The following is a 27,045-nucleotide window of genomic DNA, read 5'->3' on the forward strand; positions in this document are numbered from 1 at the left end:
GGAGGGGAATTTTTTCTTGATTTGCAATTTATTTATTTTGCACGCCACTACTACTTTTAAGAGCAACGCCACCCTTTCGCGTTTTATGCACATATGTATGTACATGTGTACATTTTGGTATATAAGCAATAAATGTAGCAATAAATTCAGCATTTTGCCACATGCTCGTATGATTTACAATTTTCTTAGCTCACATGACACACGCCACATGCACTACCTCAACAAATATGTCGGCATGTGTGTAGCAATACCTTTCCACACCTTTTCACACGCACACAAAATACATTGCTTATATACTTTTGCACATTTTTTCCAACACTGTTATGTATTCGCGCTGCCGCAGCCAATTGCTCTTTCGCTGCAGCGCACTGACGCTGTGTGTGTTTGTGTTTGTGCCTGGCTTGCCGCTGCAACTCCGCAAGAATGAGTTCTGTGCCAAGCATGACTCGGCACAGGACAATTTTTATTAAATATATATTACACTTTTTATATATTATGTTTGTCGTTGTTGTTGGTTTTTGTTTTTCTACACTTTGCTTTTGTTAATGTGTTTGTGTTGGCTTTTTACAAAACACATGCACTTTGTGCCAACATTCATCAGTCGATATATGGTGGGCGTTCCGGGTCATACATGCGTTCACATTTTTTTGTTTTTGTAAGCCATTTGCGTGGCTCACACATACGCACATACACAAATGTGTTGACTTTTGTTGAAATTAAATTTTACAATTGATTCGCTGCAACTTCGTTTTTATTGCACTTTTTTGCTTCGCTACTCGCAAGCGTTGTTGTTGAATATTATACCGTTATTTATTGTTAGCGAAATTCGCTTCACTTTGCGACTCAACTCGATTTATGCTTTATTTGTGCGCTGACATTTTCGCCTTTTATGTAATCCACTCATTCACTTGGTCCTCCATTGACGTTCGTTCGCACACTGACGACTCGCTGACTCACTGACTCACCGCTTGCCAAATATGGCACACCACTGACGTTTTGTACGCGTACTCCGTGCGCCTGGCACCGTCACTATTTCTCGTCGCTTGTTGGTTTTTATTGTTTTTACAGCTATGTATATTTTGCCTCTTTAATTCAGCTGTTTACAAATGTCACTTTTTCATGCCGCGCACAAATGGCTGCACATAAACAACGGACTCGCATTGGCGTAATAAATACAGCTACTCAACGCGTTTACTTGTGTGTGTGTGTGTGCGTGTAAAGCGCAATCGAATTAAATCGAATTGTATGCGGCACTATGAGTGCGACCGCCTTTACGACCACTATCGCTACTGACTGTTAGTGTCGCTGAGTGTTACGAAACGGAAACCACAAGCGCCGATTCGTTTCAGCGATTTCACTCGGCGCCAGCATCGTTTGGTGGTTGGACACGAGCACGCCGCGACGTTGACTGGATTTAGCTTGGCTCGGCTTGGCTTGGTGTGACGCTTAGGCAGCCGCTACAGCAGCGGCGGCCACAAATATCAGCAGCACCACAAAGAGTAAGGCAGGTGTGAGCAGTGGCTCCGAATCCAACTGCAAGAGTGGGCATTGACTGCTGCCGTCGTCCGACATGATTTCGCGTGTGATTTAATTTTATGTCGTGCTTTATTGTTTGTTTTGAGAATGCTTGTGTGTGTAGTCCCTGTGCTACACGCGTGTTTGTGTTTTTTCCCAACTGATTCTCCTTTTAATTATCCTGTTTTGAATATATTTATGTGTTTTACTGTCTTTTTTGTTGTTATTGGGCACTCAGTTCAATGTTAACGTCATACAAATTACCAATTGTTGTTGCCAGTAATTGAATGTGAGGTTATGACGACACCCAGCGAGAAAATGTTCACAACTGCGGGTTAAAATCACTTATGCACAAACTGTTTTGAGTTAATTTTATTCGGAAAGTGGTGCAGATTTAGGTAAAGTAGGCGACTTTTAGCTACGCGAAGGATTGATTTTTTTGTAATTTTTTCCATATAGTATTTGTAAAAATTTATCAAAAAAATTTTAAACATTTTCTTTAATAAAATTAAGTGATTATTGATAAAAATTTATCAGAAAAATGTGAAATTTTTTCTTTTCTGAAAGTAAGTGAAAATCTCTTAAGCCTAAATATGCAGAGTTTAAGCAAGAATGGCTTTGTACAGTAAAAGTTAGAATTAACCAACCCATATAAGGCAAGGTATGAAAGTTAGAACTCTCTTTTAAACAATAATCTTTGCTAAATTTCGTGAAGATGTTTTGTCAAATCAAAGAATTGTGCATGAAGCAACTTGATTTTAAAGATTTTCTTGATTTTTAAGCTTATACGGCAGCTTTATGATGTAGTGATTTGATATATCCCGTTCAGGATTTAAATTTTTTAATAAACTAATGTGTCTCATATGCGTGATCACCACCACTACTCAGCTTATGTGAAACCTAACAAAATCAACTTGAGCCATTTTGATATTAGTAGCCTATAACCATTTCTTTTCTCGCAGGGTCGTTACACATCTGCACACATCGGGCCCACAAAACTGCATATTGACCGGGCAATTATTTCTGTTATTGTTGCCAGCACATACACACACGCTTGCACGTACACATCGAGTTATGTTCATTAAATTTTGATTCGCATACTAAAAAAATATTTTCTATATTTTTTCGTTTTCAATTTCATATTTCACACGATACTCCATTACACACGTTCGCTGTGCGGCATACAATACGTGTACCATGGCGTATACGCGACATTCATGACATTCATATTCATATGGAATTTTTGAGCACTCATACGCCCTGTATTACATGCATGCTTTTACGAAGGTAAGCCACAGCTATTACTTCATATGTATATATGTGCGTATGTGTATGTGAGTTCATTTGATTAATAATTTGCGTAAACAAGTGGAGCCGAGCTCTTCGTTCTTTTATGACGAAAAGCAATTTTACGTGCTCGAAATTTACACTTTCCCTTCGCGTTTTCAACAGTTAACGATTTTCACGTATTTTCTATTAACCTTAGTGGCCTTCTGCGTCACTGCACTCCTGTCAAATTTACACTTGGCAAAATTCACAGCTATTTTCATATAATTTTTATGTTCTTCAAGCCGAAAAGTTTGTTGTGTGGTACACATGTGTTCCGCGCTGGCTTTATCTTTAGCTTGATTACACACTTTTAATACTTCCTCTACACGTCTTTTTTTGCATTCCATTTGATTCCCCTCAATGTCACTTTTATTTGCACATTTTTATTGCTTTGACTTTGTAAATATTTTATATACCAGCGCTACTCACATGCTGCAGTTTGCTGTGTGTGTGTGCTTGTGTGCTTATGCCTGTATATACTTATATAGATATATGTATATACTTTATAGTATATCGCGCTGCTATATATAGCGTGACATGTGCAAGCAATATAATAACACATAAGCATGAGTATGTACTCCATGCATGCACATAGACATGCACACTCAGTTAGGCATACGTAAGTTTGCTCAGATGTGTGTCTATTTGTATCCGCGTTCTTTAGTCCTTCAAATAATAATACAACTCTTTCGCTTCCTACACTGTTTGCAGATATTATCGTCACACTGTTCGATGTTCGAGCAACGCAAAAATAATTCAGCCAACGCCAGGCGTCACTGCTTTCACCACTTTATTACTAAATATAATCTACAGAGCCATGCTACTTCGTTGTCTTCCTGCTCGCAACTGATTTTTCAATATATATTCTACAATTTATGTGATACATATATATTGAATATTCAATTAGTTAGCTGCCTTTACTTTGCTTTACTGAATTACTTTTTATTTTGATTATTTGTTTTTTTTTTTACATTTCTATTTGCCTTTATACTCCTTTTTCCCCGTTTAATACAATTTAATTTGTTCCATTTTTGCCAATTCCCTCGTTGCGACCTGATTATACTATACGCGTACAATGTACAATGTCTTCAGGTCGTGGTAGCGCTTAAGTGCAAAACCTTTTGCCACACACACTACGACGGTCGGTGGCCATTTCAACGGACCACCACTCACTATACAAGCACGGACGCACGAAAAAAACCGGAATTTTCAAATGGCTGAGCTATGTGAGACTCTTCACAGTAAGGACTAACGCGCGACTAGAACGAGGCACCTACGAAACACTGCGTAATCGCCGTTGCACTAGCCCAGGCTGAGGTATTTGAAGAGAGTAGCGTTAACGTTTGCGGGGCTTGTGGCTGCTAGAGCATAACTGAGCAAGTGAACAGAGCTTTGATTGAGCGAATGAGCGTCGCGTAAACTGCAATTGAGTTCAATTAATTTAACGACAATTGGGGAGTAAGTGCTGAGAGCTGTGAGTAAATGCTCCCCAGCGCAAGTAATCTGCTTTAGTGAGAGCTACTGTCATTGGCTGCCAAATTATCAATTTGAGCGGTTCACATACTTTCATTCATTCTAAATATGTGTCAAAGTGACAGCAGCTTCAGGCTCTCTAAATGAATGTAAAAGTGACAGTTATAAATAAAAATCCTTTAAATAAAAAGTTAGCCCTAAAATTTATTGTCAAATGTCACGTTATGTTTCAGCAATATTAAAGATACCAAGAATGCTTGCGAAGTTTCAATTTTCTTATAATTTATTTAAAAACTTATTTCAATAATTTTTTTATTTCCATAATCATAAAAAGAATAGAGACTTGGAAATAGTTGCCTATTCCAAAAAACTCCTCTTGTATTTGATACAAATCTTTGACAGTTTCATGTGTCAAAAAAATATTCCAGTAATGACATTTTTTTACATTGTTAACTCATCAGTTCATAGCAACTACAAGTATTCCTACTCACACTCTAGCAGCAGTCTTACCAACCTTCTCCAAATGTCAAAATATACTTGTTTTGAAATAACAGATTCATTCAATGATGTTTGTTTACCTTTCATAGCTCTCATGTGCCCTCTCTACGAGTATATCATGTGTGAAAGTTGACATTTTGATTCATTGTTGACCGTTATTTGCGTAACTCATTCATTGCCTTTGCTCTCTAATTACTCTCAGTGGATATAGTAAAGTACATATACAGACCAGAGAGAAGTCTTTGGGAAACTTTTTCGCTCCCCAGAAAACTACTATATTTATTGGCTTATTTTTCGAGTAACTGGTTCTCGGCGAATCTCTGATTTAGCACAGTTAACATGTGCTTTTTTAAACAACGTATGTACGTCATCAGGTGTGACCCAGCCTAAGCCTGGTCAACATGAAATTGTGAGAGAATGGTTTTGATAAATGTTTACTTTAGTTTCAATTACCAGTAACATTTATTTTATAAGAAATGGAAGAATTCAGTGTTGATTTTTAATGTTTCTAAAATTATTAAAACAAAATAAAATTTTATATTAAAAAATATAGTCTCCTTATGATTAATATCAAAAGACACTTACAAAACATTAATGACAATCAATGTTAATTAAACGAAAAAGATTTTCCTTAAGGCTTTACCTTAACATTCCAATAGCATGGACTTAAGCCGTTCTTATATCATGTTGATAATAATGACCTATCGATTTTGCTTCCAAGAAGCTAAAGATTTCTCAGAAAACTGTTTTCTGACTCTATACAAGTGAATACAGCCTTACTATTTCTTATACTTTTACAGAATTTTTATTATTTCCTTTAGATTACATAGATATAGAACCCATCACCATTTCCAAAACAAACCAAAAATTGCTTAAGCGCCAACAAGCTACTTCTGTTCTATATTTTCGCAACTAAAAAATCAACCTACTCAAACCCAAATGCATATACTATGTATAAGTTATTAGTCGGAGAACTTCCAACAACTCCAAATGACTCATTGATTGCTTGTACAAGATATCAAAGAACTAAAAGACGAAAATAAGCAAAAACAGTTATTAGGCGATGACGTAAAATTGTGCAAAAGGACATGCAGTATCAGCTTTTAAATCAAAAATTCTTACTCTACTTTTAACAAGTTCTCTACTCGCTCTTATTCCCATTGAGAAAACTCGTTCGCTCGAAAATGAGCATCCCAACTTGACTTCAACTGAAGAGCGTTCATTAATAAAGTGCTCGAGTAAACAACTAAGATCTCATTTTCATGTTTTTCTCTCTCACGCGTTCTCTGTTTTTCTCTCGCTCATAATCTTTATCATACTCTCTATTTTTCGTTCTTACTCTCTTTTATTTCCTTCTGAAATGTCCACCCAGCTTCACATTCCATTACACACGACTTTCGCTGGCTGGCAAGCCTCAACAACTAATAGGTGAAACCAAGTGACAGCGCAATGTGGATGGCATTCCGTTTTGGTCGACACTTTGGGAAAAAGGACCTCTCAAAAATGGTGGAAAACAAGTGTCAGTCTGCTCGTTGCGCACAAGTCATGTTGTACGCTCTTTGAACGTGTGTGAAAGAATCTTCTTGTTCGCTGTGTGACATTAAATATTTCAATATTATTGATATTTCTTTGCTTGAGAAGTGTGTATTACAACTTGAAAAATTATTTATTAGACTGCATTGCAGTGAATATGGAATTAATTAATACTTGATGTGATGTGTAGTGAAGTTTACAATAACCGAAATGGCCATAAAATATGTGGCCGAAGTGATTTCATAATAACAACTTGAGCGTCGAAAGGAGGCCATCAAGTGTAAAAGGAAAAGTGTAGCAGTCGAAAAGCACATGTACCTGCACATAAGTACTAGTAGTTCGAGTGTATAAGTGTATAAAAAATATATATCTGATGGACTGCAGTTGAAAAACGATTTGTAAACAGTGTAAGAATTCTACACAGCAAAGTGCGGTTGGAGGGAAATTCGGAGGCCACACAGAAGCAGGTTAGTGCACTTGAGCCAATGCAATGACGTAGAACGAAGAAGATGCGAATCCGTTCTATAAATAACGATGCACAATAAAGAACGAAGCACAGGTTTCAACTAATGTATTGTATCAAAAAAAAATAAAGTATTGAAATTAAATATTAGTATTTTTAATAAGATGTGCTAAAAATGCGCATTCATTGACGGCTCCAGGAAGCGCCTGGCATATAATGACACACTTCCTCATTTTTATTTTATAATTTTCCGCCTATTTATTTATATATTTTCTCCATAGTAACCGTCATAATAATATGCTTAGTACCCAATCGCTGCAGCAAAGGCTTTAATGGTAAATAAAAGTTTCGCAGGAAATAGTGTACTATCTAACGGGAATGTGATATGCATTTCTAAGTCGTTTTGAATCCCATATTTTAGCTACACTGTAAACTAGTAAATTTAATAAAGTTTTCCAATAGACAACAAACTCCTTGTTACAACCATCAGCTGTCCTGTTGCGGTCAACAGCCCGTTGAACCAATTTGTTGAATTTTTTTTTTGATGAAATCATGACCAATTATCATAAGGAATATTTTCATCAAAGTAAAATAATGCAAGAGGATATGAATAACTTATCATATTGAATTAACTCGCTTGAGCCCGATACAAAAGTTAGTCATGCATTTACGTACACTAACAGTTAAGTGAAGTTTTTTGCAGTTCCACATACGCCGTGGTGTCCTTTAGTCATTAATATTAACAAGTACATAAAAGGAAATACAGTGTGGTTATCTTTCGGCTAGGCACTCTTAAGTGACTTATGATAGATAATATCTTATATTTGTATTTTTGCTTTGAATTTTTTGCTGAGTTGATTGCAAATACTTAGCTGCATACAAATTAAAATATTTTTTTGTTTAATTCACTTTAATAATTGAATCGCTGCTGAACTTCAAATTTGATTATGATGATGAAATTGATAAAAATGATTAAATAAAAAAGTGTCGGCGTTTACAAAAAAATTAATTCTGCCAAATTTTGGTTCTTTTTAGTCGTTTTTGGTCTGACAAAATTGAATTTTTGATCACATCAAAAATTCGATAGGTCATGGTATATAGAATGTACACAGAACAGGCAAAAAAATTTCCTGATAATCAGATCATTTGTCTTCGAGTGTCGAAAGAAAATCGTTTCAGGATTAACTGATAAAGCTGATTAAACTAAGCGAATTGAACATTTTAAATGACTGTAACTCAAAAAAATATTGGAAATATTGATTAAATTTTTTTTATTTAATGATGTAAACTATCGATATATGAAAAAATTGATTTATTCGAAATTTTACGCTAGCGGTACCGCTTATGTATATACTACAGGCCCTTGCTTCTTTTTCGAATTATTACATATAGATAAATCAGATAGTTATTAAAACTTTTTCCGCTACATTTTAAACTTCTACATTTGTTATAATATTTTTTATAAAATAATAAGATAAGTAAAATATAAAAAATGCAGATCATGCCACAATACTACAACCTAATATTCGTCCTCCGAAAAACGGCCTTATAATGTGTGCCTTATTTTTTAACTTTTATTTAAAGTTTCGCAAATTGTTCGCGAAATGTCGATGTATACATATACGTCAACTTAATTTATATTTTTTTAAAACAATGTCCTTTCTCATTGTCCAAGTGTAACTTTTATGGACACCAGGACCAAAATTTCGTAGTTCTTTTTGTAGATTTTGTGTTTTCCTCACAAAGGCGGTTGAGTCTGTGTTATATTTGTATGTGCTGCTGTTAAAATGTAATAAACTTTTGAGTATTAAGGCGTCCGTCATTTATCTCATTATATTGTTACTTATGTTCTGCAAACTAGTAATGAACGAAATGATAGAACGATTTATATGGAAACAGTACACAACGAATATTTTTTCTTAGTGGAGAAAGCGTCTTTAAAAATATGAAACTTAAAGCCATTGTTCTTTGTCCCTTAGGAATAAGACATTTTGCTGATGAATACTCGAACCCTGATAATTCAGTAACTCCAATCTGGAATGGTTTACCGTGAGGGGCAGCGGAGTGAAAGCAGTAGCCTTAATAGTTTATCCTTTGGTCACATTAATTATCCGGGCCTCCTACTGCAAAAAGTGTAACATAATTTTTTAAGTTACGAATTATATTGATTGCACTATTTTAATATTAGTAATTAGAAAATATTCTAACCGGAAAGTCAACATTTTAAAGTTGAACTAAAAAATTCTTAGGGACGGTCTTTTGGCAGGAATTCGTAAGCTAATCAGTCACTGAAATTGAAAAGCTTAAACAAAAATAGTTTCAAAAGCTAGAGTAAAAAGCTGGAGAATGATGTAGGGACAAAGTGATTGATCAAATTTGAGACTGATCTCTTTATTGACTTGCGCACGCAAATCGAATCGATAACAAAAATGTATTCTCAGTTTGATACAACCGCTTTTCTTGTTGATAGGTTGTTTTGCGACGCTAAAGGTTTGTCTGGCTTTTAGTACCACGAACAATTGACAATAAGTTTTCTTAAAATTTTGTGGGTCCCGTGGAATCGCGGCAAGGGTATCGTTGCAAATGTTGCAGACGTGTTTTTGGGAATTTTATTGTATCATGCAGACTGAAAGCATACGGTGAAAGTCGTCTATACACCTCTGTTAATGACGTTTATATAAAGAAAATACTTTAAAATCGCGAAGTTGAAATTAAAGAGATACCAAAAAATCTTAACATTTCTTTTCGATCGACTCTCTACGCTTTAGTTAAAGTTATGGGTTTGAAGCGTGTCAATTGCATCTTTTGCAAAATGGACATCAAGTAGCGATCGCAACATAGCCAAGACCTCAATATTTGTCAAGTGCAACGCTAACGCTGAACAGATGGGGGCTTATGAATATGACGTTGAAACTGAAGCTCCAAAAATTACCAGAAGCCGAAATAAGCCAAAGGAAGTGTATGGAAATTATAAACTAGGTACTGAAGTTGGCTCTGACAACAACATTATCAACATTTTTATAGAAAGAGAGCAAATATCTATCAGGGTATAGTCAATAGATTTATGAACAACATCAACTGATTTAAATAATGTATGATGCTTACATGGGAAACCTTCGATCACCTTTTAAAACGACCGACTCATTAATTCGTTATCGTTAATGTCACACGGGGCGTCTCATGGACATAATTTATATGCTAATTACTCATCACGCGACCCTTTTCATGTGACGCGTTTTCTAGGCTTGCCGCTAGATCGATAATTACTCCTGGCTAAGCAAGCTCATTAGCATGATTTACAAGAAGAAACTGGTCTTGCAATGCACAGAGCTCGGTGTTTCCTAGTTTATACTATTTGTGTCAATAGCAACAACAAAATAATTGAGTTCAATATTAATGCAACTTATACGTGTACAACTCACAAAGGACAAAGCACAATTGTCGAAAAAGAACAAAGCACGATTTGTACTCGTATTTGTAGTGTCTGTGCGTCGACCCAATAAAAACACACCCCAGAAACACATATGAAGCCGAATGGGCAAATGGTAGCTGCGGCTAACAGCACAGCATGTGCAGAATGTAAAGTGCACAAGCGGCGGAGGAGCGCGGCCACACTACAGGCGAGGCAGAGTATGACGGACCGCCTATATTGCCAAATGTCATGCAATGCCGGGGCGAAAGTTGCGAAAGTGGCAAAAAAGCAAAAGTAGCTGTGAACATGAGACCAGCAGCGCCAAGTTGGCCGCAAGCTGAATGGGAAAGTATGCTGCGAGGAAGCATCGTGAGTGAGGTCGCGTGGCAGCGAAATGGGCAAAATGCCACCAGCGTGAAGAATGTCAGGAGCAAAAGTGCTGTCGCATAATGAGCAAAATGACTAGAGAAAATAATAATAAGGCAGGAGCTCAAAGAAAAAAAAATATTTCTCATCGATTTTTTGCTTATTTTGGCACTGCACGTGCGGCGCATGCGCATGCGTACTTGCTATTATTAATGCCAAAGCTTTCACAACACTTTCATCACACATAGCGCTCATTATTCACACATGTGTGCCTGTATGTGTCTGCGTGTGCTCACAGATTCTCCGAAATCTCTGCGCTCTAAACATTTTACGATGATTACTTTTCCACTTTGGACTAACGGATAGGCATTGTGTCGGGTTGCCGTTGAGACATTTCGCAATACACACAACATACTCATATTGCCCGTGGTCGGAACGGTGCAACGGACGAGAGTATACGAAAAACGGTGCAAAATAAAAAAAATTCTAATAGTTCAGCCAGAAACTAAACTAATCAACAGCAAACTTATAATTTCTTGCATTAATGCTATAGAAAAGTGTAATCCATCAACGCGGCCAAGTGTGTGTGTCTGTGTTGGATTAATCGATTAGCGAAAAAAGTGCGATTCGGCAGAATATGGCGTGCTATTGACGCTGCCATACGAGGAGGTTTGTGGAGTAATGTGCCAGCAGCAGGACTTGCTTCGGTGCAGCTGTACCAAGAGCTCGAGGCGCTAGCAAAACTGGCAAATCTGTGGAACAGCACGATTTGAGGTTCAGCCTTTGACCTCCATTTCACAATATTGAATTGCTGGTTGCACTACGCAGCTGTGTGTGCGTGTGTGTCGGTGCGTAGTTTCATTGTGTCACAGGCGCCGCAATCCTTCAATGGCCTTTCATGCACTTCGCCTATACATGTGTGTGTGTGTGTGGTTTTGTAGCAAAAACTAACTTTATTAGCCACAAAAATTTAGTGCTCAATTAAAATTTATGACAGACAAGCAGAAAATACGGCACGAAGCCTAAAATAGTCATCAGCTACGGCAACTAACTGCCCGAAGGAGGAAAAATCAATAGTTGCAGCAGTTTTCACGAACAACAAAACGCCAATATGAACGCGTTGAAAAGTGAACGAGAGTAAAATAAAGTGAAAGTGTGTGTCAAGAGTATAGAAAAGTGTAGAAACTACAAGCAATTATATAACTTCGAAGAAAATTTGTGGTGTAGGCGCGGTTTTGACAGTTCCACCAATTTCTACAATAAGCGCACGCGTGTGTTTGTGTGTGTATATGTGTCTGGGTCAACCATATGCTACAATCGATTTTGATGGCAGCAGCAATAACACAAATTCATTGAGGCGCTCGTTTCACTACAACAACAAACAAACAACAAAAACAAAATAACACCAACATATATGCATACATACACAGGCGGAAGTTTCACCACACCAACGACGACGACGACGCCTACGCGAACTGCCAACGACGAGTAGTTTGCAGAAACTTCCAGTGCTGGCAACCTCAAAGTAAACTAATAACAGTCACAAGCCACTAAGTAGAAATAGAAACATCAAACAACAAACAACAACAAAACCAATAAGCAAACTCTACAACCAATTTAACTGCCAAGCGTTTAACAGCCGCACACCGTCGCCACAGCCGCCGTCACAATGGGTAAGAAAAAAGTGCCGAGTGAGGACCTCATTGTACCGCCACAGGATCAGCGCATATGCGGCACGATTTGCGTGTGCCAAATGACGCTCGTGCTCAGCTCGGTGGCGCTGGTCTATCTAACGGTCGCCATCTACATGCCGTCGACGCGCGCCTTCAAGAGCGGCATCGATCCAACGCCCGTCATGTGCACCACCACGCGCGCCGTCAACAAGGACAACTGCGAGTGGGGCTCGTGCGGCGAGTGGTGCCTGAGTAAGACGTCTGGCGCCTGCATACAAATCTACGTGAATCTACGTACCAACGGCACCAATCTCACCTTTCAGAATTGCACGAATTCGGCGAATAAAACGTGCTACGGCATCGATCAGGACCGCGCCGATAAGGCGCGCTGCATAAATGATGAGTGCAAAAATTTGACGGGTACATTTAATTGTACCGAAGGTCAGTGCTTGAATATAACCGATGCGTTCGAGTGTGTTTTCAAGAATAGCGATTCGCCGGTTAAGTGTTCGGGTCGGCGGGGGAAAATCAATTGTATGGACATAAACGGTTTGTTTTCGTGTAATCGCGGCACGTGTCGCAAAATACGCACACCCTACAATTGTGACCGTCGTTGCGTCGACATACCGACACGCAATAAGAATGTGGTGGTGTTGAGCGGCGATAAAGTGTATTTGTCGCAATGTCAAAATGCCATCAATGCAGAGACTAAAGAAGAAGTGTGGAATGAATCCGCGGATAATGTTGTGATGGCATCGTGTTATTTCATAAAAAACACATCGGATCGTGTGGAGGCATTAGATTGCATAAACGGTTCGACGCTGGAACACAATATGCTCACGGATCTCACCAATTTCACGTATCTAAGTCATCTGCACATATCGGTGTCGGTGCCAACGCCGGAGATAGCGCCACCCGATTTCGATTTGACCATTTCGAATGAGTCGAAGCTCATGATCAATCTGGAGGGCTGTGTGAATACGCTGATGGATGAGTGCAAGGAGTTCTTGAAGGATTTCGGCCGTGATGGCAGCGATCACAATGCACGTGCGCGCTTCCCTTGCTTCTACTCGCCGTCAAAGAAGGAAATTGTCGTGGCTCGCTTCGACTTGGAGGTCACCTATCGACAGTTTGTTATCGCCTCGGTTGTGCCGTCCGTCTTGTTTGTGGTGTCGTGTCTGGTCTTGCTACTGTGTCAGAAGACCGTCTATGTGGGTGATGATGCGAAAATGCGTTTCAAGGGTTGTGTGGACACGGATACGATATTGGCGAAAAATAATATTGGCTCACAAACCAATTTGGGCGATACTGGTGGAGGTGGTGGCGACGACGTAATGGCACTATGAGATCCGTCACGTAAGCATGCAAATGATTGTTGCTTTTATTTATTTAATTGCTCGCTATGAGCCACAACAACCAGTTGCCATCTCACAACTTGTGTTATTACTCTCAAATATTTGTTCAGCTTAAATTGATATGTAAATTGTAATGCTTATTTTACACTTGCAGCATACTTTCAGCTACATCAACGTGGATTGAGACCTGAAAGTTCGAATATTTATCCACATTTTTGAACATTTGTGCTGTTGTTATTGTCTGTAAGCGTCGTTTATGATGTAGGTTCGCAAGGAGCTTTTGTGAATAACGGCATTTAAATGTAGAAACAACGCATACACTACATACATATTTAGTTGAATTCCATTTAGTGTATATTGTTAGCTCTTCGCACGAAAGCTTAGAGCTTTCATGCTGTAATAAACGTATTTTTTTAGATTCGTAAATAAAAATGTTCAAACAATCTTTTTTGTATACTCGAGTTTAGCTTTGTAAAGTAGATTTGAGTTAGGGCTCTTAAAATTATTCGGATAACCTGTATACCGGTTATTCGAATTTCAACCGTTCAATAACCGACTAATACTATTCGAATAGTGGCAATGTTACAAATATTCTAATAGTTTTTCTCCTGCGTATATTTGAAAAAGCGAAAATTGTTTGAAATCCAAACAACTTTTGATTTTTGCTTGCTTTATATTTGTGAAAATGCCAATTGTGCCCGTATGTACTGCAAATTTTCTATAAACTTTCAAACGTAGAAAAAAAGTTTAAAAATGAAAAATTAGAAAAAATATTGTAAAATTTGAATGCTTACTATTGAAATAGTCGACAAGGAACAGTTAACCGGATACTCGAAAATTAGCTCTTAATCGAATATTAGACTATCAACTACTATCCTTGTACTGGAAACTTAATATTATTACGCAAATAATGCCCTATTCGGTTATTCCGGTTAGTCAATTAGTCAAATACCAAGAGCTCTAATTTAAGTGTTTATAAAACTTATATTCTAGTATCAGTATATTAAAAGAAAGAACCGTTTACGTTTTCAATAATAATGCTAATGTTGTACAAAAGCTTAGAGCTTTCATCCATTATAAATTCTTCTTTTTAATACACAAATAAGAACTATGAGCGAAAACTGTAGTAGTAGGTGTAGAATCAGTTAAGAATCAGCTCCTGTAGTCCCTGGTAAATTTTTCAACTACTTATTTTAAATAAATAAATATTGTTATATTTTGTGAAAGCTTGGGTTTTTATAAAAATCACCTAAACATATTGTATTCATTTCGATTATAGTTTAATTGAGTGTGTTTTAATTTTGTATATTAACCTTTTTGAAATCACTTTTTCAGGAAAGCTTAAAAATAGAGCTTTCACTAAATAAAGGTTTTTCCTTGTAAGCTTAAAAATAGAGTTTTCACTAATTACAGGTTTGTCCTTTGCCTAGGATGATGATTTATTTTGAAAATTATTAACCATTTTATATCGAGAATTGAGGCAAGACTGTTGTATTTATTATAAAGCTCCAGTTTTTTCTGTGCGAAAGCTGTAAGCTCTTAACTTTCATTTTAAAACAGAACTTTTGTTATACTATCAACTTTATTCAAGGTATATATTACTGATTGTAATGCAGGTATCAGTTGCGTTATATTACTGCAGAAAGGATATTGGTGAAGGGTGGGTTTCTGATCAAAAGAAATGTTTGACTCTATGAAGGCAGGAGATATAGCTAGTGTTAAAATGAAATACACAAATTGATTTTGTCCTTCATCTTTTGATAAATAATTGCTTGAATGATAGATATAACCAAACAAAAAAAATAAATTTTTATGTCGACCGCTGTGGTATGAAACACTGGAGGAGATATCGACTACCCCGCTTGGACTTAGCAGCAGAAATCCACTTGGTAACGCAAAGGACCAAACTGGTCTAAGCGTAGATTATTATCAAAGTAATCTAACCTAACCTGAATCGATATCTCATATAGTTTTTGCATTGCAGCCTTTAAAGTGTAGGCGCTCAGTTCAATTAGCTACATGAGGTTAAAACCCAACCACCATAAAATTTTTTCAGCATGTTCTGTAGTTTTCTACACAATAACTTTTTTCTTCAAAATTTTTACTGTGTATTTGTTATCTATCGTAAAATTATAAAACAAGTGGTCACTTTACTTATGGCTCTTAAGATTATAAAGCCTTATAAAGCTGCCGAAGAATAATCACTGGTACTCTTTTGTTAGAGCCATAATACGATCAGTCATACATAGCTGGTTCTCTTATAAGTTCAGCGAGCGCCGCTGTTCAAAGAAACATATGAAGAAGAAAAATTATATCATCACTGCAGTCTTGACTCTATCGCTTATACGATGTTAAGGTTAAAACACCTGTGCTTTCTGGCTTAATAGCCAGAGGAATTAGATGGTATTGAAATTGGTCGCCTCTACAAGTTCTTGGTGACTTTTTTGAGTATAAAGAGTATAGAGGTTTAATTTCTTCAAGAATATTTCCGAGAATGTCAGCCCCAAATAACATAAGCTTATTTATAAAATTTTTAACTCTTTATATGGTTTCATTAAACAGCTCCCTAATCCAATTTTATATGTATATTGAAATTGTTGAATATATTGTACCTTAATAATACTGTATTGATTTGGAATTAGTATTGAAAAATATATAATTATTATTTTTTTAGCAACTTTTTTATAGATTTAGTTTAAAGTCAGTAAATTTCTAACTCCCACAGCAATTTTAAAGATTTACTTAGTTAGTTGTCAATTTTAATCTACTTTTGTTTTGATATAATTTTTTCAATTCTTGATTTACGCTAACATTTGGGTTTTCTCAATTCTAGGCATTCCTCTGCTCCAAGAAGACAGTCCCGTACATCAGGCCGGCGTGTTTGCCATGCAATAAAGCAGCAAACAGTGCAGCAGTAACAAACAACAACAATAACAACACAAGTTGTACAAAAGCACACTCACTTCACCAACTCAAATCAAAAAGAAACCAAGAAAATTTTACATCAAAAATTTAAAAAATATTTTAATCAGCCCAAAAATTATAAAGAACAAAAAACAAAATTCAATTCAATTTCACTCCCCGCAAAATGCGCTTGCCAGCAACGAACAAAAAATATTATAAATTAGTCAAATAAACATTATGTACCACAAACCAACCACAGAGAGCAAATAATTTATGCAAATCACAATCAATTTGAAAGTTAAAAAACACAAAACCAAAAATTTAAAAATGCAATTGCTGCAAACAAGTTTTTGAATATATTCTCGAAAGCAAATATGCTGCATTTTCAATTAATATTTATGCACACGAAAGAATTAAGAACAACAACAAACGGGACATAAAGGTCTCGTAAAACTTATTCATTCAGACAATATTAGATTTACAAAAGAACAAAGACAAAAAGAAAACAAAAACTTACAAAAATAAATTCAAAGATTTGTAAGGACTCAATTCAATGTTGTAAACGCAAGCAAAACGCAAAAAACAAAAACAAAGCAAGAACATTATTTCACTTAAGTTTAGTATATATGAAAAGTATTTACAATTGTTCACTACAACCACAACTACAACTACAATGCAAGGCAAATATTTATGTGTTATTCCATTCGAACTAATTGTAACTTAGTTAAAGATCTATTTTAAAGCGCTTTTTGCACTAATTTCGTACAAACGGGCACTCAACACACAAATATTTTACAACAGTAACTCACTGACACACTCACACATACACACTTATACACCCACAGACACATTTCTACACCAGCAACTCACTTGTTATGGAAAGTCAAACGGTTTGGAGGGATGCGTGATCAAGCAAATATTCAAGCAAATTTTGGTACAAACAAAAACAAAATATATGAAAAAATTAACAAAAATTAACAATAACATACAAAGAGACGACAAAATAAATAAACAAACAAACGAACGTGAAACGAAAAGTAGCAAAAGTATAGATAAAAAAGAAATAAAATAAAAAAGCACACAACTAACAGACTTGGACCGGAAATAGTAAAACAAGACAAATAGGCATGAAATAAGAAATTAGATAAATTACCGTTCAAATTAGTATGAAAAGTATTTAGAGAATATCGAATATTAAATAAATTAACTTAAAAATAGAACAGAAACAAGTAACAAGTATCATAGAATTAAAATAAAAACACCGACGTGTTACGATAACCTTAAACCTGGACAAACTGCAAAGCAACTCTGTTAATATAGTACACACAAACAAATAACTGAACCTATAAATAGCGATCGTTAGTAGCGCACGAACAATCGAATCCACAAACACACACACATACAAACCTACAAACGACGAATAGCTGTAGTCAAGACACAAACCGTGTAACGTACCACAGACACACTAACAGCAGTCGTCGTGTGCAGAGAAACGAGTATAGCGCAGCAAGATGAAGAAAAGTTCGACCGCTACGACAACAATGTCGCTACCGACCAGTCCGACAATTTCGGCGCACACCATTACCGGCAGTAAGCTAAGTTTAAGCAGCACAAAGACAGCGACTTCGGGGCGTTCGAGTCGCTCGAGCATGCAATCGCCACAGAAGAAAAAGAGCGATCTCGAATTGGAGTCGATATTAGAGAAGGCGAAATTTTACACATCGTTGTGCCTTGGTGAGTTGAATAAATGAGCATAGCATTGCTTAAAGTAATAATATTAATAGAGAACCAATAACTAGTGATTGATTATTGAGCTGGAATGAGCACAATGGCATACTCAGTTTATTTCATCGGTGCACCAAAGTTATTATCAGTTCTCGAACTCTTGATGTATTTATCGATATTCCATGCATACATAAATATGTTTTTAGTATTATAAATTACACTTTCATTTTCACAGGAACCACTGCAATTCTGTCGGTTTTTGCCTTCCTCTTTTTAATACCATTCGTCGTGGATCCAGCAATATCGACGATAATTGCCGATTATGATCCCGTACCAGTTACATGTATTGTCATTGATCATGTTTACGCGGAAGGCATAAGAAATTGTTCGTGGAGCTCGTGCCGCGAGGGCTGCACGTCATCACTCACCAAGTAAGTATTGTTCCTATATATGAGCGAAACGAGTCCGATTCTTACAACGTTTATGAAACACATTGATTAAAATAGCAAAGAGAACTTAACAAAAGCTGCTCTGGAACCACATTTTAGTACAATATGCTGATAGTTCGCCCATATCTTACCAGTGTTGCAAGCATAAATATAGTATTATATCAGATTTGAAATGTTGGGATATTTTTTGGGAGACAGTAGGTTAGGTTTGGTTTGACGGCTGATCCAGAGATCGCACTTGAGCTACTATGCAGTCATTTATGAAGCTATAAAAATAGTACTTCTGTTTTCGAACCTATAAATCAGCAAAGTGGCTTGTGGTGAATAAAAATTTGGTCAGATGTTTAATTTATATTACCACCAGTGTGGAAGTGCGAGCTCCCAAGTGAAGTGCTGAGATTTTTCCACCTCGTCTTCTTCCATACAGCTTCTGCAGCTGGCATACGGTAAGATTCCTCACCATACAGAATGAACGCCGATAGGATCTTGCGACAGCGCATGAACCGATGACCAGTGCTGACCAAGTTTCCACAAAGCCTAAGTTTCGGTAGTATAACACATGAGAGGGAGCTCCAACTCATTCCCATTCTACTGGTAGTGGGCTAAAGCATCCTTCCTCGGGCAGTAGGAAATTCGATGCGTTTTTGTTATTCTTTGTTTACATTTAAAGGATCACATGTTGAAAGGCATGGTAAATGTATAGAAAATTTACCATCGTAGATATATGTATATATAAATAGGCCCTCTGACAACCTATCTTTCCTAAAACTTTTATATAAAATTTAGAATCTCTCTCTAAATCCTTAATATTGATTTGCAGAATACCTGAACTTCTTCGAAATTTATAAGTGGAAACCATTTTCCCATCTCGTAACTTCCAATAAAATAAATTCTTTTCTCATTACTCTCGCAGGTGCCATCAGTTGTACGTCAACTACACACGCATACCATTCATCGAATGGGAAAAGAATCCACGTGAACTGGATAAGGTGCAATGGGACGTCAGTTATACGAAATTTCTCATCAATTCGGAAGGTTGCGGTTATCCGCCCACAACGAATTGCAGTGTCTTTGCGCGCCAATATGGGTGAGTCTTGCAAATACATATGTATATTGAATTTCAATAATTTTTAATTGTACAAATTTTATTTATATTTCTCACTTGTGCGCTCTCGATCTCGCTTTCAATAGCTACTCGCACATTGGCGAACCGTTTCCCTGTTATTACAGTCGTGCCTACCCAGAAGTGGTGATCGGTCGCTACTCGTGGGAGAACAACTTGTATCATCTCGTGCTGTCGCTTATCATACCGAATGTTCTATTCGCCATTTCGATTGGTGTGCTCAGCTATTGGTACTGCCCCTGTTGCGACAAAGCATGCAACAAATCATCACGGGTCTATGCGGAGAAGTTTCCCTCGAAGGAAGAGTGAGTTTCAAAACCAAATTGTTAAACAATAATTAATCACCACAATCAACTACTTAACATAACTACATACCCAACTAACTAACTACTACATCATCAACACACACATACATATGCTCGTAATCTCGTAATTCCTCAGTATGCATTAATACTAACTACATATTGTATTTTAAGTTGTTGTAATGAACGTTAATTACTAAATATACAAAAAAAAGAAAGCGAAGAGAAGATGTGAAGAGGAAATGAAAAGAAAATATAATTATAATCATAGCTATATCCTACTGTACCTGCATAAAAACCTGTGTAATTTGGAATGTTTCTTCGAAATTTGTTATGGCATTCGTAAATGACTAGATACTCGTTGCATACATATATATTTATTTACATAATTTCATGTGTAGTCAACATAGACATATTGTTACATACCTACTTTATGAATATTTATATGCATAATTGTAGTAAATACGGTTGTACCGTTAAGCATTCATATTTTTATCGATTAATTACTTCAGTTTTATTAGAATTATCATAATGTAAACGAATTTTTGTTGTGAAGAATGGCATATCCTCCCAATACTTACTTATATGGTTGAGAATTTTGTTTTGTGAAGAAGTGGAAGTAAGCATGTACATACATATTTGAATCGGTCAAATGATTTGTGATGAAAAAAAAAATGTATTTTATGATTTTTTTGTAGTTGAATCGTATTTTTTTGCATGTTCTCAATTCAATTATATATTGGCATGCTAATTGGCGTTGTTGCTGTTGCGTTTATGTTGTCAAAATTAACAGAATTTACATTTTTCCCTCTACTCCTTTCTACTTTCTCTTTTTCGTGTTTACACTCGCTCAAATTACTCATATATTACTCGCTCGTATTGTACTCGTTATTGTCATTGACTTTAGTGAATTCATTTAGTACCGCCTTAAAATGACAAACCAAAACTAAAGATAAAACAAAAACAAAGTTAAACATTAATGTTTGTAATGACCGTTTACTATTAACAAATATTTACAGGATTGTTAACTGCATGAATTGCAAACCGGAGAAAACGTTATCCCTCAGTAATTTTTAAGCGAAATCTATGCAAGTGCCTATTGAAACCGTTTGATATGAATTTAAATAACCGTTAAACGCAAAAAAAGCTTTAAAAATATTACAACAATACAGTAAATTGCAAATTTTTCGAACAAAAATAAATATTGTCATAAACTTTTCGATTACTCGCGCACATTTTTTAACCCTTGCTAGCTAAATATTGAGATATTGAAATTTTAGATAAAAACTACTAATTTAGCATGTAGTACGCGTAGTCTAGTTAAATGGCACTTATTTGAAAGAGTAGCGCACACAAATTTATTAAAATATAAAGTAGAAAACTTGTTCTTGACAATTAGATTTGTGAGCGATAAATTCACATTTAGTAGTAGTTAGTATTTTCGAAAGATTTTTTGGTATAAATTTCAACTTACGTCGACGTGGAGTCAAACTCTGCGCCAAATTATTATCTAAAAGTGAAATTGTTGTGTGAATGAAGGACGCCATCAGCTTTTTCATAAATTGGTTGACTTAAAATCAGCTGGTCCAATGACGTCACGTTAGCCTGACAATTTCAGATATTACACTTTGCTAACCAAAGCAATTGCTCAGGTCTAATTACTATCGCATATCACTGTCATGCAAACTAACAAATCGAAATCAAGTTCTTGATTGATGTAAAATCAGCTGCTACAATGACGTCACGTTAGCCTGACAATTTCAGTTAATATCTCTTTGCTAACCAAATTCTCTCTAAGTAGTTTGTGTGTACATTTTAAATTAAATTTTAATAAAAAATATTAACTTATTAACTTAAATCAAAATTATTAAAATTAAATTCACTCAAATTAAATTTAAAGCTTTGGTTTTTTCTTGCATCAGAAAATTAATAAAATTAGAAATCAAATAATATATTTGATAAATTTGGCAAACCCTAACAATACTGTTTATTAAAATTCCAATTTCAACTTATTTTGAAATTTTTTGAAAAAATTTGTTGAAAATTAAATAAAAAATTTAAACAATTTTAAATATTTTTTTTTTATTTTTTTTAATTAAATTTTTAATGTTTTATGGTTATTTTATGACATACTCTTTAAAAATTTCTTAAACCACAGAAACATTTTTTTGGAAATTTTAAATGTTACGTTTAATAATATAAAAATTAACAACTACTCTTTATTAACTTTTTAGTTAAAAATAATTTTTCAACTTTTTAGACATTTCGTTGAAATTTATGTTCAAAGTGAGGTGACAACTCCATCTATTTATATACGATCTAGTTCAACAGCTTTTGAGATATCAGTTTGAAATTTCGTATACCTTCTTTTCTCCTCAATAACACGATTATTTGTTGCAATCAGCGGTGTCGGATTACCATACCATATAGTTAGCTGCCATACAAACTGAGCGATCGGGTTGAGTTCCTTGTAAGAAAAACTCTTTCATTTGGCAAGATATCGTCACGAAATTTAGCATAAAATATTTTCCAAGAATATGCTACAGTCTCCGAGTAAATTGTTCAAATCGGACTACTATAGCATATAGCGCCCATACAAATTGAGCGATCGGGTTGAATTCCTTGTAAGAAACCCTCTTTTATTTGGCAAGATATCGTCACGAAATTTGGCATAAAATATTTTCCAAGACTATGCTACAATCTCCGCATAAATTCTTCAAATCGGATCACTATAGCGTATAGCTGCCATACAAAGTGAACGATCGGAATGAAGTGTTTGTATGGAAAGTTTTTCAATTAGAAGACATCTTCTCCAATTTTAACATGAATAATTGTCTTATTTTGCGATATCGGAAAAAATTATTCATATCGAGTCACTATAGCATATCGCTGTCATGCAAACTGACAGATAAAATTAAAGTTTTTGTATGGAACCATTTCATTTGTGAACGATATTATACCTTCGGTGCACAGAAATAAACGTTTTTTCTTGTTATTTTTTATTAAACAATTTTTGTCTTCGCTATTTTAATTAGAAATATTATATCCAAAACTTGTTTTTAAAATACTATAAGTTCAAAAAAACACAAATATATATAAATTTGTGATTTTCTTTTAACTAAAAAACACTTTCGTAAATGTCTGCCTGCGGTAGTATTAGTTTTTCGAATCGTGTCTCTTATTCCAATGTCCATAAATGTATTTTTGATATTCAGCACGTTTTTAAAACTACTTGCATATTTTAGATTATTATAGATTTTAGATAGTAGAAAATGTTCGTAACTTTTTTCCAGAAATTCCAAAATTTATTACTTGAATGTTACAAAATGCATGCAAACCCGTAGACTTGTACGATTGGTCTGCCCCCCGTTTCAAAAACGCACGGGCAGCAAATTTGCCTGATTTTCGCAAACAACAAAAAAGCCCACATCACAAACACCACACAAAAGAAATAACGAAAAAAAAGAAAAATAAAGAAAGCACACACAGTTTTTCATTCATTCATTCAATTTCCGTTGTAGAAAACTTCTGTGTCAAAGTGACGACGAAGATGACATGGAATACTAGTGAACTAGCGAGTCTAGTGAAAGGCTAGATATACTCGTAGCATTAGAAAAGCTGCTTACACAACAACAACAGCAAGAAATCGTACTCGTACACGTATTCGTATTCGTAGAAGGAGTACAATGTAGAAAATCGATAGCCACATTTTGTATTCGTACACAACAGTTACAAATAAATAATAATATTTATCTACTACGCTCATACACATAGTACTTATATATACACTTACATACATACATAAATGTAGCTAGTTAAATATGGCGATGTGTATGTACCCTATACATACATATTTAGGACTCATTATAGCTAAACGCATTCGTATGTGTATTACAGCAATGTGCATACATACATATAGTAATATGTGTATTAGGGTGAGGTTGCAGTTTTTGTGCTAGAAATAGCATTAAAATGTAAACAAGCGCTTTTAAGTTTCATTTTAAACCGTACCCAAATCATATTTATTTTCCTATGACATGGTGAATGATTTTTTGAAATTTCAACTAAGAAATTAAATCTACAAGCTTTAAAAATTGATATTCCTATACAAAATTTTCTGCGCCACAAAAAAGGTCTGAATGACTTTTTCCATTATAACATTCATTTAAAAGTTATACGTAGTCAAAGTTAAGCATCAAATGTAAAGAGCGCTCATAGTCCGACAGTTGGGTCTAAGTAACCGGAACGGTCCAAGATTTTTATCTAGCTAAGAACTGTCAACTTGACACAATCCCTCGAAATTACTTCAAGAATGTTTTCTGCCGCTACTACAACAACAACAAGTGCTTATATATAGTAGTGATTTATACACTATGCGTTGCTCATACGACATGGTGTACATTTGATGCATAACTTGAAATGCATAGAACTTTTGATGGTACATTTTCAAAAATTCAGCTTGTGAAATAACATACACCCTAATACATATGTATGTAAGTATGTATGTTCGTCTACGCATTTGTATACCTACATAACAGTATTCGCAATTTGCAAAGTAAATAATAAAAAAATTGACAATTCGTACTGTTCTCCTCCGCCCCCATAGCGCTAAACACAAGAGCAAAGCAATAGTCTGCCGCAAATTCAATAGTATTTACATAAGTATGTATGTATTATGCTTATTGCAAACTCCAGAGCAGTATTTGTGCGATTTATTTGTTAAAGCTTTTAGTATTCTTTTCGAATTTGCAATTGCACTTGAAGTAAAACTTGATATGCAAATGCTAAAGCACGATATGTAAAATAGAAAAACCAAATATATATATATATATAAAGTTATAACATAAATTATTGTAGGGCTTGTTTTGCATTTATATAATTAATATAAAAAGTGTCATACAAATAAATATAAGCTAAGTACAACACACATATGTATGTTTGTAGCATAAGAAAGTACATATGTAAGTACGGCGACAGCTTTATTTCAACAAAAAAAAACAGAAAACAATACAGCAATTCAAAATATATTCGTATATATGTATTAAAATAGCGAACTAAACACTTTTCTAATAACAAGTTTTGAATTTATGAAAACTCTTTCGAAAAAGCTTTTTTTCGCGCAGCAAACGAAAGTACCGGAAGCGAATGTAAGCTTAAAATAAGTTGTTTTTCGCTCTGCAAAATACTAAAGCGAGTGCAACTTCTAAAAAAAGCTTTTTTCGCAAAACGAAAGTATCGACAATTAATGAAAGCTTGAAAAAAGCTTTTTTCGCACTGAAAATGAAGTATCGAAAATTAACGAAAGCTCGAAAAATGTTTTTTTCGCACAGAAGACGAAAGTATCGAAAACTAATGAAAGCTCGAAAAAAGCTTTTTTGTAAAAGTGAAAGCTGCACATTTCGTTCTAAGCAATTTTGCACTGAAATACATCACATCAGCTGCTGTTTAAGTTTAGAATTGCGAAAAGACATATATTTTGTTGTACTGTGTATTTTTGTTAGTAAACAAATGTTTTGCTGAAAATTCTAAAAATTTGAATTATTGAACTATATGTTGAATTTGACTTGAAAAAGTTATTTATAAATACATTGAAAGACAAGGATTGTGATAATAGTCATAATTATTATATGTTTTGTGTTCTCAGCGTGTTGTACCCTAGAAAATCAGAATTTGTTTAAAATGTTGAAAATGTTGTAAGTAATGTAGGAATGAAATAAAACACGCCGATTTGCTGTGTGGGCGTTGAATATCAGCAAATTAGTAAATGAATTGCAAAATATATACTTGATAAGGTTTGAATTGTAATGTAAATCGAATTTGGCTTAAAGAGTTACTTAAGTTTAGACTAGTCAAATATGTAGCACTACAGTTAAGGTAAAATGGTAAATATACTTATGTATCATACTGTGTTAAACAATAATGCAAAATTAACGACACAAACACACACACAATTTTCAGTTTCGGCAAATGTATAAGCAAATAATAAACATATTATACGAGTTTTCTTCCCAAAAATGTAACTTTCGAAAAATATTTTGAAAATTAAGATTCTGTTAACACTAAAAAAGTACCTTCCAAAAACGATTTTGAAGAATATTATAATTTGAACAAAAATTTATTTTATTAGATTTGTGCAAAAGCTTTAATGCGCTTAGCAATTCACTTGAATTGAAGCGCAAAAAAAACATGAAAAATTGTATATATAAATATGTGCTTAAAAAGCTTTGCTAAAACTGTGCGAAAATTAAATTTCCATAACATAAACTTAATAGCAGCCCATTAAGCTATATAAAAACAATTATTGCAATAAAGTGGTCCGAATTTGGTTTATTTAACAGCTTAAAAAGTGAAAGCTTAAAATTTTGTGTAGAATCTTCAAGAAATATGCATCGGAATTAGAGGTTATATATTGTGCACGTAATTATCAAACGGATTTTTTAATTAATTTAATTATGATGAAGAAGTAGTCTACAAAGCAGGATAATAGTAATATTTTCTAATTGCGCTCTTTACTCCACACTCTGATATAGCCTGAGAAGAAATATAAACAATTCCTTCGTCTTATAGACTTTCTCTTATTTGTCGCTCTTTATATTATGGTGTTAGCCTAATGCGTCAGTTATGTTCGCGATTATCAGCTGCGCTTCCCTGTGTAAATTAGTAAATCCAGTAAAGTGTCAGATTTATGAGAGATTGCAAGTAAAGAAAGCCTGAATTAGGCTCTTATCTAGAGTTGGAAAATATTCTTGACAATATTTTGAAAAGGCTTCATTATACTTGATTTTCAATACCAGATATTTACTAAAAAAATTCGAATTATTTCCAGGAATATTCAAGACTCGCTCGACTTTTTAAACAATTTAGAGTGAAATATAAAATTACTTTGAAGTTTAAAGAATTAACTGGTGTTTACTGAAAAACTTAA

At 34.9% G+C, this 27,045-nt stretch overlaps 2 protein-coding genes and 1 long non-coding RNA gene across 5 annotated transcripts; 2 read left to right on the plus strand and 1 right to left on the minus strand.

Moving 5' to 3' along the window:
- Positions 1-571: 571 nt before the first annotated feature.
- LOC125778970 (uncharacterized) lies at positions 572-4,307 on the minus strand. Its single transcript, XR_007423062.1, has 2 exons — positions 3,816-4,307; positions 572-1,696 (listed from the first exon to the last, which is right to left on the minus strand). It is a non-coding gene; the product is annotated as an uncharacterized LOC125778970 (long non-coding RNA).
- A 6,465-nt stretch (positions 4,308-10,772) lies between these two features.
- On the plus strand, positions 10,773-17,654 carry LOC105231422 (uncharacterized). Of its 2 annotated transcripts, XR_852788.4 has the most exons (3): positions 10,773-13,618; positions 13,772-13,878; positions 16,451-17,654. XR_852788.4 is itself a non-coding variant. In XM_011212711.4 (2 exons), exon 1 carries the CDS (start codon positions 12,259-12,261, stop codon positions 13,606-13,608), a length of 1,350 nt encoding a protein of 449 aa, XP_011211013.1. In that variant the 5' UTR covers positions 10,780-12,258; the 3' UTR covers positions 13,609-13,618; positions 16,451-17,654. The 2 variants fall into 2 exon arrangements, 1 of the variants encoding a protein (XP_011211013.1); XM_011212711.4 differs by lacking the exon at positions 13,772-13,878 and having other exon boundaries at positions 10,780-13,618.
- A 180-nt stretch (positions 17,655-17,834) lies between these two features.
- Positions 17,835-26,492, plus strand: LOC105231420 (protein tipE). 2 transcript variants are annotated; one of them, XM_011212709.4, is made up of 5 exons: positions 17,835-18,255; positions 18,482-18,677; positions 19,609-19,782; positions 19,887-20,123; positions 21,140-26,492. In XM_011212709.4, exons 1-5 carry the CDS (start codon positions 18,033-18,035, stop codon positions 21,195-21,197), a joined length of 888 nt encoding a protein of 295 aa, XP_011211011.2. In that variant the 5' UTR covers positions 17,835-18,032; the 3' UTR covers positions 21,198-26,492. The 2 variants fall into 2 exon arrangements, with proteins under 2 accessions (XP_011211011.2, XP_011211012.2); XM_011212710.4 differs by having other exon boundaries at positions 23,642-26,492.
- Positions 26,493-27,045: the final 553 nt, after the last annotated feature.

This window comes from Bactrocera dorsalis, chromosome 5 (assembly GCF_023373825.1).
Source record: "Bactrocera dorsalis isolate Fly_Bdor chromosome 5, ASM2337382v1, whole genome shotgun sequence".
In the NCBI taxonomy this organism is placed as follows: domain Eukaryota; kingdom Metazoa; phylum Arthropoda; class Insecta; order Diptera; family Tephritidae; genus Bactrocera; species Bactrocera dorsalis.

What these genes read in the sequence shown, in the direction of transcription:
- LOC105231422 (XM_011212711.4), top strand. Translation starts at nt 12,259, where the DNA reads ATGGGTAAGAAAAAAGTGCCGAGTGAGGACCTCATTGTACCGCCACAG.
- LOC105231420 (XM_011212709.4), top strand. Translation starts at nt 18,033, where the DNA reads ATGAAGAAAAGTTCGACCGCTACGACAACAATGTCGCTACCGACCAGT. An exon ending in TGCACGTCATCACTCACCAA is followed by an intron (nt 18,678 to 19,608) that starts GTAAGTATTGTT and finishes TTACTCTCGCAG; the next exon opens with GTGCCATCAGTTGTACGTCA. An exon ending in GTCTTTGCGCGCCAATATGG is followed by an intron (nt 19,783 to 19,886) that starts GTGAGTCTTGCA and finishes CGCTTTCAATAG; the next exon opens with CTACTCGCACATTGGCGAAC.